Source organism: Pteropus alecto, unplaced genomic scaffold (genome assembly GCF_000325575.1).
Source record: "Pteropus alecto unplaced genomic scaffold, ASM32557v1 scaffold326, whole genome shotgun sequence".
Classification (NCBI taxonomy): Eukaryota; Metazoa; Chordata; class Mammalia; order Chiroptera; family Pteropodidae; genus Pteropus; species Pteropus alecto.
In genome coordinates this window covers 1,308,742-1,321,888 of record NW_006438873.1, presented here as the reverse complement: position 1 = coordinate 1,321,888, position 13,147 = coordinate 1,308,742, and the positions used below count along the sequence as shown (strand labels likewise).

At 51.6% G+C, this 13,147-nt stretch overlaps 2 protein-coding genes across 2 annotated transcripts in view; one reads left to right on the top strand and one right to left on the bottom strand.

Moving 5' to 3' along the window:
- Positions 1-823: 823 nt before the first annotated feature.
- RPL28 (ribosomal protein L28) lies at positions 824-3,388 on the top strand. Its single transcript, XM_006915945.3, has 4 exons — positions 824-981; positions 1,330-1,418; positions 1,512-1,635; positions 3,126-3,388. Exons 2-4 carry the CDS (start codon positions 1,338-1,340, stop codon positions 3,332-3,334), a joined length of 414 nt encoding a protein of 137 aa, XP_006916007.1. The 5' UTR covers positions 824-981; positions 1,330-1,337; the 3' UTR covers positions 3,335-3,388.
- Positions 3,389-9,227: 5,839 nt separating this feature from the next.
- The window catches only part of UBE2S (ubiquitin conjugating enzyme E2 S), a 4,648-nt gene continuing 728 nt past the window's right edge, over positions 9,228-13,147 (bottom strand). The window contains exons 2-4 of the mRNA XM_006915944.3: positions 12,831-12,978; positions 11,176-11,366; positions 9,228-9,680 (exon numbers count right to left, since the gene is read on the bottom strand). Coding sequence (XP_006916006.3) covers positions 9,351-9,680; positions 11,176-11,366; positions 12,831-12,978 — 669 coding nt within the window. The 3' untranslated portion in view covers positions 9,228-9,350. The remainder of the gene's footprint in view (positions 9,681-11,175; positions 11,367-12,830; positions 12,979-13,147) is intronic.

Here is a 13,147-nt window from a genome sequence, read left to right as displayed (position 1 = left end):
GTTCTGGGTGCCGCCCGTCCAGGGGCGGGGTCAGGGGACCGCGCCAGGTGTGTCCGGCGCCCGCCTGGTCACCTGAGCCCGGCGGGAGCGGACGGGCCCGGCACGGGGCACCCTGGCCGCAGTTCCTGTGCAGGGCCTGGCCCTCAGGGATAAGGGCTGTCCAGCGCTCCTGCACCCCAAAGAGCGGGAGCACTGCATGGTCGACATGGGTCAACAGGGCTCGACGATGAGGCAGCGCAGGGCGCTGTGGATAACCCGGTCTCTTTCTGCTCAGTCCGCCTCTTGGGGCCTCCTGTGCACCCAAAGTGGGGACGGGGGGGTCAAAAACAAGGGTCAAACATGGTCCTGGACCCCAAGGAGCTCTGGGACGCAGGGAATCAGCTCATTGCGCGCGTCCCCTGGCGCCTCCTAGGTGCCTCCAGCGAATGAATTGGGGACACAAAGATGGACAGTTTACAGGACTTCCTAACACCGCGGTGAGATTCAGGGTATTTATAAAGACCGAATAAACGCGAGGATTCCGGAGCTAGGCTTAAACAGTTTATGCACTCGCACGTTCGTTCACAAACATAAATCCTAAAACACGTTTATTGAGCGCCCATTCTGTGTCAAGCGCTGGGTGAACAATATCGGGGAGAGGCCGCTGCAGAATGTCCCTTGGGACCCCCGGAGCCGGACCAGACCAGACCGGATGGGAAATTCAGCCCTGGAGTTCCGTAAACAAGCGACCAGCCCCGGAAGCCTGATGCTCGGCGTCGGAGAACACACCCTCGGGTCTTTAGCCGAAGGGTTCCGAAGGTTCCCGAGCGTAGTACGACGGGCTGGCGGAAATAACCGAATGCCGCCGAGTCGCCGAGGAGGCGGAGGTCAAGCGACGACGCGCGCGTTCCTGGAAAGGAAGCGGAAATGCGTGAGGGTATTAAAGGTGACGCTCCGCCTCTTCCCTCCTTTTTCCGTCTCCCGCTGAGGCACCAAGAGGAGGTGGGTTGAGGCCTTTCGTCCTTCTGCGTGGCTGCATGCGGCGCCTGCTCCGCAGCGTTTACCCCTGTCGGCTTCTCTAATTGTCCCTCGCGTCCTTGGCCGCCCCCCTGGCCCCGCCCGAAGTTGCTGTGGGTTTTCACGTCGCCCCCCGCAGTTAGTCTCGGCGCCTGCGTTCAGCCCCGCCGCCTTAGGTCGCCGAGCACCTCTTGGCAAATTACTAAGTGCTGTCTGCTCTTAGGTTTCCCCCATTTACCAGGTCCCCAGATACATCCTTTCTCTGTTTCTTGCGCGGGGCTGGCGTCGGCCTGCTGTTCCCTTTGCCATCTTCCTGTACCCCTTTCTCCACAGCTGTCGCCATGTCCGCCCATCTGCAATGGATGGTTGTACGGAACTGCTCCAGTTTCCTGATAAAGAGGAACAAGCAGACGTACAGCACCGTAAGTGGGGCCCTGGCGCCTGGGTCTGAGGGAGGCACCCCCGCTGTCGCCGGTCCTCTCCATCTTCACGACCTCCTAATGTGTCCTTCCCAGGAACCCAATAATCTGAAGGCCCGCAATTCCTTCCGCTACAACGGGCTGATTCACCGCAAGACGGTGGGCGTGGAGCCGGCAGCGGATGGCAAAGGCGTGGTGATCGTCATGAAGCGGAGATCCGGTGAGCGTTTCTCCAGGCCGCGGCTGCCATCGGAGCAGGGGCCTGTGGTTGGGCACCAGGAGTAATTCTGCCAGTGAATCTGGGATTCCTGGGGTCAGGATATCTCTCTGGGAAGCTGGCTCCCCTCGGCCACCCCACCAGCTGTGTGAGCTGGTCCAGTCTCAACCTGTTTTGTTACCTGAAAGTGAAGAACTTTATAGGATCTGAACTCTGTGTACTGTCTGGTTGTGAGGATTAAATTATAGGGGTGTGTGGTATATATTTCCAAATTAAATCCTTTAAACAGCTCAGGTGAATGTTTCTATATCACCGCAGTGGGAAAATTCAGACCAGCAGATAAGGCTTTCTTACCTTGTCTCCCACTTTTAGGAAGTGACAAGCTGGGTGGGAAGCACAATTTGCCTCCCATTCTGTTTGGACTCAGAAGGGGTCCTAGCACCCGACCCCCCCTACAGTGTACCCTTAAGTGTGGGCAGCCTTCTTTCTTAGTTTCTTAGTGGCAGGGGAGGTGGGAGGTCTCTCAAGGACTGTTACCAGTTGAAATCTGGGGTATCGTACCTCCACCATTTCTGTTTTTTGCTCAGGTTTTTAAGAGAAATGAGTGAGTTTTTCCCAGGTCACAGATTAGGACTGTCTTCTCTTTGGGGTCAGGGCCCAATATCCTGTTCAGTGTCAGCAGAGGCCACAGCCTGCTCCTGCTCTAAGTGGCTCCTTCCTGCCCTGGAGAGGTAGCAATCCTTCTGTGTTTCCACACTCCTGAAAACCTTGTGTTGTGTTGGGTGCTAAAAGGTTCCCTTCCCTTGGGTTGTTGGATAGCCTTTCCCAAGCTGTCAGGAACCAGACTGATGTGAGGAGTCGCTCTGGGGTGAGCATCTCAGCCACACCCCTGGAATGGCAAGGGCTCCTTGGCTTCTTGGGGGAAACCAGGAGCACAGGACTCCAGCTAGGACCCTGTCAACTCTGTGGCACAAGAAAGGGGGTGTTTTAATCCTGGATAGCAGTGTCTAGACACTCTGCTGTTTACAGGTAGGAGGTTCTTCCTTACCCTCAGCCCTCCATGATCCCTGCTCCTCGGCCTCAGCTTGGTGGTTCAGACCCTTGTTGCAGAGGGGAATACTGTGGGCCTGGGAGGGTGGGGCAGTGATGACCTGCAGGCCGAGGTCTCACTATCTGGCCAGGTCAGTGCCAAGTACTCAACCTCCCCATCGCTGTCCCAGAGCCAGGCAGCCTGGATTCCAACTGTAAAAGTTACATGGTGGTGAATGCTGTGTCTCGGACACAGTGGTGAGGAGATAGGCACCTGTACAGTGCCCAGGGCAGGACCTGGGCTGTGGAATGGTCACGAAGTGTCCCATAAATCTGTGTGTAGGTGGGGCTGGCTGCTGAGGCCCTCTTGTTCTAGGGTGCAATTGCGCCCTTACCACCTGGAAGGTGCATTAAAGGCTCAGGCCATCCAACTGACCCCTGGGGCTCCCCTTCTCCCCCACCAGGCCAGCGAAAGCCAGCCACCTCCTACGTGCGGACCACCATCAACAAGAATGCCCGGGCCACCCTCAGCAGCATCCGACACATGATCCGCAAAAACAAGTACCGCCCTGATCTGCGCATGGCGGCCATCCGCAGAGCCAGCGCCATCCTGCGCAGCCAGAAGCCCGTGATGGTGAAGAGGAAGCGGGCCCGCCCCACTAAGAGCTCCTGAGACACACACCTCCCCCCTCTGCTCCAAGAAATAAAGGTGTCAGCTGACCCTCAACCACCTCGCCTTGGCTTCTCTTCTGTGTGGCCACAGTGCTCTGGCTGTATCACCAGAACTGACATCTTGTTCCTAAGGGGACTTCCTCCACCCACCAGTACCACACAGGTTGCAATGTTGGGAGTTGGGGGACCAGGTGCAGGGGTGGAAGCCCAGCCCCAGCTGTTCCTCCGAGGAATCTAGGCTGGTGTCAGTTCTCTGTTCAGCACATCAGAGATCAGTGTTTAGTGAGACATTTAGAAAGTGCAGATTAAACAGGTAAAATTGTCTAAAATCAGAATTTCACTGCTGGCACATGACAAAACTTTAGGGAAGATCTTGACATTCTAGATCCCTGAACACTCAGATCTCGGAAGGGGATCTAGGCTGAGGTTGCACACAGATGTGGCCAAATCTGCCCCATGTACCTCCCACAGTGGAGGTTGGCATGGCCTGTGAGGTGAGCATGCCTACCATTTGGGTCTTGCTATCCGTCAACCTCATCCTTAGACATGCTACTTTTCCTGGTGCAGGCTGCACTCTAGGGCAAGAACTTGGGGAGAGTGCCACCTGCCTCAGAAGCAGCCCTTTTGCAGCCTGCAGAGTATAGGCGAGCTGTCCCTTTGCATAGTGAAGAGTATATCCTAGCACTTAGGGACAGATGGACAGCTCTTGGGGCCCCATGATTCCATGGCTGCCGGTTTGGGGTCAAGAGTGCCCATTTCTACTTGTCTGAAATAGGCGATGAAGCTCGTGAATCTTCACAGCTTGGGAGTGCTGTCCCTCTCCTGAAAAGGGCCACTGAAACCCACTCAAGCCACACAGCAGAGAGGTGGCAGCCCCAGATTTCCCACCAGCCAGCTGCTGTGTCATTAACCTGTTTTGGTTAAGGACCCAGCCACCCCTCTGTCTTTACCTCCTGCTAGAGTAGGATTAATTACTCTCTCCAGCTGCCAGCCTTCATTTGCTTCTTGGTCACGCTGCAGAAGACCCTGCCCCATTTCCCACAGGCACTGCGGGTCTGGACCTGCTGCTCCAGGCCCACAGCTCTTGGCGAGCGAGCGCTACTACCTGGCTGCTTCTGACATTGCCATCTCCCCAGGGTTGTCTTATTCAGGGTGTCACAGCTGTCTGATCACTGTCTAAAAAAGTTTCTCCTGGTTTTCCTGCTCCCCGTCATCCCTTGCCTGCATGTGTTGTTTATCACACTGAGCTGGTCTACCACCAGCTTGGCCAGAGTGTGGAGAACGTAAGTGCCGGGAGAGGCTGGACCTTGTCTAATGATTCTGTGTGGCATGTGCATGTGTGTGTACATATGCACATATACATAAATACACCTGTGGATTGGCCATTTCTCATCCAGGTGCCGACATCCCACGAAGCAGGTGTCATGCCTGCTGTACAGATGTAGACACGTGCAGATCGGGGGAAAGTCACATCATGGCTGACAGTTTTCTGTGTACCTGCTACCTGCCAGCCACTGCCACGGCCCGAGGATCTAGCATCAAGTGGGACCCTGGTCTCTGTCATCTTGGGGACCCTGTGCAGAGATGATCCCATTCCTTGTTCCCACTCTACAGCTCTGTGGCCAAGGTCTAAGGGCCTCTCTCAGGCCTCCAGCTGGGGTATGGTGGGGAAGCCCTGGGGAGATGGGAATATCAGAGGCAGCCAGGCAGTGGCGCTCCCTCGAAGAGTTCTTGACCTCCACCCCTCACCCCTCCAGCATTCCCCAGTTAACAGACATGACCCTGACTACTTCCTGACAAACTCTTTGTCTTGCCTCGACTCTTAACAGTAGCCTCTATCTGTGCCCCACTTGGGCCTGTTCTCAGCCCAGATGGAGCGGCATCCTGTTGGCACTAAGTCCATGTGACTTAACGTCTGCTCAGAACCCCATTGCAGCTCCGGTCCCCTCCAATTACCTCCAAGTGAAAGGGAAGGGCTATAAGTGCCAAAAGGGACACACTTCCAAGACTTGCTGTTAAGTTGAAAAAGCAAGGTGCTACATGCTGTGTACAGGACATTGCCAATGTGTTAAAGGGGGTGGGCTTAGAAGAATGTTTAAATTGCTTGCATTTGGGTAGAATGTCTTCAGAAAAAACACAAGAACCTAGTAACACACTGGTTGTCACTAACTGAGAGAACTGGGTGTTGGGGAAACAGGACTGAGGGAACTGTTTGTGGAAACTTTTATCTTTAAAATTAAAATCTTTGCTTTTTGAATAGGTAATATCCACAGGGTATTCCAGGCTCTCCTTCCTTAAGACAATATATGCAGGTGCTAAGGTGACTTTCCAGAGGCATTAAATACATATGCAATGATATACACATGCATCCTTTGTTAAAAATTTTTAAAAATTTAACAAATAGTAGCATATACACAATTTGCATGGGTTTTTTTTTCACTTAACATTTTGGAAATTGGGCAATATATGTACATAATGAGCTGCTTCATGTGTTCAAAATTCTGAAATGCAGTAGACATACGGAAGGGTGCATAAAATATTTAGACACTTCATAACTATAAAGGAAGCACCGTGTAATAAGCACCCAAGTAAAGAAGCAAGACAATGCCCCTCAGAAGCCCTCCCGTGCTGCTTGTTGGTTGGAGGTGATCAGAGATCCCAAGCTTTGTGGAAACAACCTCCATACTTTTACAATTTTACTGTTACCAGAGAGTGGGGTTCCTCCCCCGGCACATTGTCCAGGTTCTTGATGTCTTGAGCAAAGCATTGAGCTAGACACCAAAGTACAGCAGAAAAGAAAAGCTTTATTAGGAGCGATAGTACACTTCCAGACATGCAAGTGGGCCTGGGCAAGAGAAGAGAGGCTCAAAGGCCTAGTAACAAACCCTTTGGGATTTTTATCCTGTGGGTGGTTACTTTTCTTAGAGGTGTGGGCTTCTTGATTGACAACTAAGATTGACAGGACTCAGTGATTCATAATTTGCTTTCTGCGCATTTTCATTCCCAGAACTGTCTGTTATAATGCTATTAATGAACTTTGGGCATATGCATCATATTAGAATGATGGTATAATGAGGCTCAGGTAAACTGAGGGTATTGGGGTCTTTATTGTGCAGGTGCAAGTGACTGGTTCTAATTAGTACTTAATTTTCTGCTCACTTATTTCTCTGAGTTACTTTTAGCCCCCAAATGCCTTCTGGCTTGCTTAATTGTGGGTGGACTAGGGCAGACCCCTTCTAGAATAGGATGACCTCGGTGCCTTTGCAGGCAGACCCAAAACCCCCTAACTTTCCTTCCTCACTCTTTTCTAAGAGCTATGAACCCCCTTATTATTAGTATGGATATTGAGGGACCACCCTTTGTTAAGTGGGGATGACAGCTACACTTCCTCCCTTACGTGTTTGTGAGGTTGTTGGCTATGCAACTGCTTGTACTCAATCATGTGTGTACATTGGATCGTATTAAGTGCCGCCTCAGTCCCTAGACAAGGAAAGGAAGATACGAACTAGTTATTTAAATCATAGATCTATTAATTTTCTATTACTGATTCGCCTATTGAGTAAAAGAAAACAGGTTTGGTTAATATATTTCTTAAAGAATGAAAAGACCTTTGGCCTAAAAGTTCCCTCCCCTCTCAGACTCTAAGGGCCCTGTCTGGCCTAAAGCCATTTCTGCTAATAATAGACTGATGATCCTTATCAATAGCCAGAGGACTTGAGTCACCATTTTCTGGGCAATTATTGGATTTGAGGGAGAGGGCCTTTTTCCCAAAGAAAGGAGGAAAGAAAAGACTTATCTAGGTTTACTAAAAAGATTAAGAATTTTACAAGTGATGTCTTGTATCATTACTAGGTAGGGATATCTGCTTAGCAGCAGCACTCATCTCTGCCCTTTTGGAAATGAAGTAGGAAGGGACTCAAACTATCAGTTTCTTTTATGACTTGTTTGGCAGGTCATGATGTTCATGATTGTCCCACACCTTCCCACACTGCTGGAAGCAGTGCTAGCTAATTGTTTTTGTTGTATTGGTTCTTGAATACGCAAGTATGTTTATACTGTTTGCACAAGTTAGGACAAGGGTTGTTTAAAGCCTGTGGTATAGGTGCAAGAATGCTGAGTGTTTTCAACTGTACCACCAGGAGCCTATGTAGTAACTGTTGCCAGTTGCATGGGAGTGTAGTGATTTCAAATTTGACTTACATTGCATTTTTTTAATTACAAGTGAGGATGAGTGCCTTTTCATGTACTTGGATATTTCCTGTTTTGTGAAGTGTTTGATCAAGTGCTTTTGCCTACTTTTTTTTTTGTGCTGTCTTATTGGTTTGTAGCTCTTTATATATTGTTTGGATTAGTCCTTTTGGGTTATGCGACTTACAAATATAAATATCTTGTCCCACTGGCTCATATTTCACTCCATTTTAAAAAATTAAATCAGCTTGAAACATACTTTATACAAAGCAAAATACACCTATTTTAGGTATATAGTTTGTTTTGACAGACTTACGCACTGGTGTGACCACCACCGTACTCAGTATCTGGAATGTGCTCGTCACCCCAAAACCTCCCCATGCCCATGCATTTGATCCTCCCTGATCTCATACCACCAATGATCTGCTTTCAGCCATTAAGTGATTAATTTTACCTGTTCTAGGATTTCATATAAATGGAATATTTTATACTTCTATGGCTTATCTCAGCATGTAACACTTTTGAGTTTCATCATGTTGTTTTGTGTATCAATATTTTGCTGAGTAGCATTTCATTGTATGAACACTCACAATGTCTTTACTCATTCATCTGTTGAACATTTGGCTCACTTCTAGCTTTTTGCCTGCTACAGAAGGAAACAACTGTGAAGATCCACATACAAATCTTTGTGTAGACACACATTTTCCTCTTCTCATTTTATGATCATTTTTGACACTGTCCTGGGGGTCCGGCACAGGGCAACAAAATTGCTAATGGATGAGAAACTGAGGTAAAGCCAGCCCACCTTCTCTGGCTCTGTTTCTGCCTTCCGTTGTTTCTCCAAGACCCACTGCTTCCCATTCCCACCATCACCCCCTCACTTTGTACCTTAAGCCCTGAGCCTCCACAGAGCCCAATGGGTATGACTGCCAGTCCTCCCTCTGCAGGACAAAGAAACAGGACAGGATGGGCCACTCTAAGCTGCTCTGTCCCCACTCCTTGGATAATTGAGTACCCAGGCAGCCTCATTTCATCAGCTGAGCCCTTCAAAGGCCTGGGCTCTGAAGTTGGACATGTGTGGCCAAGGGGGAAAGAACCCCCCAGCTCCTAGCTAAGGACTGTCCCTACACCCCCAAGAACTGAAATCTATCGTGACCTTTAAGAGGGACTAAAAAGGAATACAGCTGGTGGAAACCTCAACTTGAGCGTGAAACCCAGCCAAGTGACCAGCTTGCCACACCGGAACTTCTCATCACTGAAACTGGGAGATGGGTGTCTTATTGGGCCTGGGATTGGTGACTCGTTTTGCAGAAGCACACGAGAATAATACACTTGGTCACCCAGGACAAATCTTAAGACAGGATCTGGTGCCTTGAGGGGACAGAAACTCATCCCAGTGCAGATGGATAAAGTTCGTCTGAGGAGGCAAAAGCAAGCCCCCTCACACCTTCTCCTGGCTGGGCTATTTGGAGCAGGCCTCAGGCCCCCTCCCCTCAGCCTGTTTCAGATGGGAACTTTGACTCCAGAGGGCTGAGACTCCTTCCACTGTCACAGGAGGACAGAAGGTAGCTCCAGAGCTCAACCAGGAGGTCTGCTGAGCTGAGGGCCCTAGACAGACTGTGTGTGGACTTGAGGGCGGGATACCACCTGCTTTGAGCCCACCTCCCCAACAGGCTGTGCCTGGGGAATCTAAGAGACACAGCAGCTGCTTTTCCAACTTTATTTAGAAAAACAAATCCACCTCCCAGTGCCCCATGCCCTCCCCCACCCCAGCCATAACTTAAATAACTTAGAGACAGTTGAGGGTCGGGTGGGGAGGGAAGAACCCCCTACAGCCGTCGCAGAGCCCGCTTCTTGTCCGTCTTCTTCTTGGCCGCCAGCTTCTTGTCACGCTCACCTGCATGCTTTTTGGCCATGGGCCCCTCAGCCCCTGCTGGGCCCCCAAGGGCCATGGGGTCGGTGGAAGAGGCCGCAGCCACACTGGCCAAGGCCCGGCTGGCCTCAGCCCTCCCACTGCTGGGCCCACTGGCACCCCCGTGGATCTCTGTGAGCAGGCGGGCACGGGCCGCATACTCCTCGTAGTTTTCCAGGAGCAGGCGGCCCGCCTCCTCGTTGAGGGCAGACTCGGGGTTAGGGTGGATCAGCAGGCACTTGATGGTCTGTGGGGAATGGGCACAGGGTCAGGGGCCGGCCAGTCACGGCCCCACAAGCCACCCATATCCAACTTTGTGGCTGTTCCCTTTCTCAACACTGTTACCCCAGACTGGACAGTCACCCAACTCATGGCCACATCCCTCTCTCACCTTTGCTCACTGTCACCCCCATTGGCCCAATGATTGAGGCCTGAACTGGGGAGGAAAGAGACTTTCCCAGGATCACACAGGAGGTGAGGGGCGTAGCTTAGGAGCCCACGCTAGGGCCTGTTGGACCTCAAAGCTCTTTCCACAACACTATAGTGAGGTGCATAAGCCCTGAGCCTCCACTGGCTTTAACGGGAATCCCAAGTGCAGAGCAGACTCCAGCAGGGATGGCCCACAATCGAGAGAATGGCATCAAGAACGTAAAGGGGATCGCCCTCTATCTTCTACCTTCATTCTGAAGGGGAACCCAGAATGTCCCAGAACATGCCTGGCCTTGAGCAGGTGATGTGACCGCTCTGGCTTGTAAAGGGAAGCAGGGGCTGCTATGACACATGGCACCTGGCCCAGCAGACATCACTGATGATCGGGGACCCAGGATCATACCAAAAATTCTGACCACTGCACCCCACAACCAGAGGCCTTTCCTATAGCTCCCTGACGGCCAAGCCTGACACAGCATGGCCCCCAGGGACACTCGGAATTATTCTGTAAGTTTGTTTCTGGTGTCGCTTGGCAGCTACCGCTGACACTCCAGGATGGGGAGAAAAAGGTTGGAGTCTATTTATCTTGGAGCTTGAGCCTCCCCAGTGCCCTACAGGAAATCCTGACTCCCCTCCTCTTACCATCTGCCCCAGGGGCTCATTAGAAACTCAGTTTTCAAGAAAAACTTCAGCTTCAAGAAAGTGGGGAGGCAGATGTTGACCTAAATCCTTTAAGTGGCCAGTGGGGACCTTGGAGCACCAATGTCACCCAGATAGTCTCCACTGGGCTCATCCCTGCCTCGCAGGCGTGCAGCAGCACCCCTGGTTTCCCCTGCTAGATGTCTCCTGATAATGCAAAAAGTCTCAGAAAGGGGCAAAATCAGCCCTGGTTCGGAAACAACTGCTTATGAAAACGTTCTGGAATTACAAGGCGATGACTGCCAGACTTCGTGACAATTAAAAAAACAACGAACTGTAGACTTTAGAACAGTGAGTTTTACAACCTGAAAGGAAGAGGGGGAAGGTCTGTCACCAGATGCTTGGTTTGACCTGTTAGAAAGTGCCCTACTAACCTAACCCATCACTTGTTTAAAACAAAGGTGCCCCGGGTATTGAACAACTCGTACAACCATACTTGCTGTCCTAGGGCCAGCATTGCCAACTCTTCGAGAATTTTCCAGAAAAACTGGAAACCTGGATTTTTACATGAAAGCCCCCAACTACTTCAGAGTTGATTTAAAAAAAAGAGAAACAATGCACTGGGGCTCAGAAATGACTGGGATGTCCAGGCCTGGGCCCACCCCAGAACTTACCAGCAGCACGTGCCGGATGCCCAGCTCAGCCGTCCAGTCCCTCTTGAGCACGTTGACGCAGATCTCACCGTTGGCGCCCACATTTGGATGGAAGATCTTGGTCAGGAAGTAGCCCTTGGGTGGGGAGGCGGGAAAGTCCTTCCCCAGTAGGAGTTTCATACGGAACAGGCCTCCAGCGTATGGGGTCCCCTCTGGAGAGTGGGGGCACTGGGTCAGGAGGTTCTGCACTCCCAGGCACCCCACAAATCCCAGAGCCCTGTCTTCACAGTCAGGGTGGGAGGCAAGTGCTCTGCTGCCTCCTCTAGACTGGGGATTCTGGAGCATGGGATGGGGCTCGGACCCCAGGGCCCACAGGTACCCCCCTCCGTTAACCCCCCCTGACTGTGGCCCCACTTGTGCTGCCACCAAATCTTGGTCTCCACTCGTCCTTGGATGCCTCTTCTCTCCCATGTGAAGGCCCCTGTCATACACTCTTCCCAAGAGGCAGACCCTCGCAACCACTTATCTTCCTGGAAAGACATCTGTTTAGAAGCTTTGTCAGCAAATGGTGAGACCATTCTGTCAACTTCATGGCCTTCTCTGTCTCAATCAACAGTTCTCCTGTCCACCCACTTGACCAGACCAAAAAGCCATAGGTGCTGGCCCAGACACATGGCTGTTCCTCATGCCCAATCCTCACAGCTGACCCACTGGTAGCCATGACAGCAGACCTCAGAGTCCGCTCCTGAACCCCACCTCCTAGTTCAGCTGAACCACTTCACCGTTCACCCGGTGCCAGTAGTGGTCGATGGCTTCCAGTCCCCTGAAGTCAAAGGCAATTCTGCAGGGACCAGTCACATCACCTTTAAACCTGCCAACAGCTTCTGTTCCCAACTTCTTACAGGGAGGTCTACAGCCCTCAAAGACTCACTTCCTAAAAGCTTCCCCAGCCCCTTACCTTCTCTGTTCCTGCAAAGTTCCCACAGCACCTGCCTCAGGGCTCTTCCAGATTCTCTTCCCCTGCCCTCCATCCAGGAGTCACCTAAATACATCTTCCTGGGCCCCACCCCATTGTCCTCACTCCTGACCATGTCCTTTACCACACTCTTAACGCCTTGGCTAATTTTGTAAGTCAACGACAGAAACGTGGTGATCTGCTAAATCACTGCGCTGGGAAGCAGCCATGTGCACTCACTCAGCTACACCACCATCGTCTCCCCCAGGGGTGCCTCTGGGCACGTCCTCTGCCATGTCCCAGGAGTCTCTGACACTGACAGCAGGATGGAGTCTGAGGTCACTAGCTAGGCCTTCCCTCCAGCCTGCCATGCTACTCCCATCCACCCTCACTGAATTCCTACCCACCTACAGGCCCAAGGGGCCCTATGTCTGACAGCCTCACCTCAGCCCTAGGTGAGGCCCGCACAAAATGTACCCAGAGACCAGGATTTTCTCACAACACTTATGGAACAAATAAATACAATTATTTGTCATTTGTGGTGTCCTGCCTTGCAGACTGAGCATCTCTGAAGTAAGAAATTTATCTGACCTCTCTACCACTATGTCGCCAGCAGCAGCTGGCAGACTTCAGCTCTTAACTTTAGAGCTTCCTGTTCTTGTCCTAAACATGCCGAACAATCTAGGAAGTGCACTCCTCTCTCCTCCATTCCCACACTCACCAGGGCCCTCGATGGTGACCTGCAGGTCGGTGAGGTCCTCCTCATTGGGAAAGACCTTGATGCCATCGGGCGGGTCTGTGGTCAGCGTTGTCACTTCCTTGTATACCAGGCGGATAATGTGGGGGGGCAAGTTCTCCACGTTGGAGTTCTGGGCACGGGAAAGAAGGGGGTGAATGGCCTGCGGAGCCGGGATGCCCTGCAAGATCTAGGATGCTGTGGCCACCCTGGTCTTGACCCTGCAGTCCCAGACTCAATCACGCCTGAACTGGCAGACTCCTATTCGAAATGCTTCAGGCGGCTGTACCAGGTTTCCCACT

Coding starts and splice junctions, on each gene's coding strand:
- RPL28 (XM_006915945.3), top strand. CDS start 1,338: ATGTCCGCCCATCTGCAATGGATGGTTGTACGGAACTGCTCCAGTTTC. Junction 1,419..1,511: donor ACAAGCAGACGTACAGCACC/GTAAGTGGGGCC, acceptor TGTCCTTCCCAG/GAACCCAATAATCTGAAGGC. Junction 1,636..3,125: donor CGTCATGAAGCGGAGATCCG/GTGAGCGTTTCT, acceptor CTCCCCCACCAG/GCCAGCGAAAGCCAGCCACC.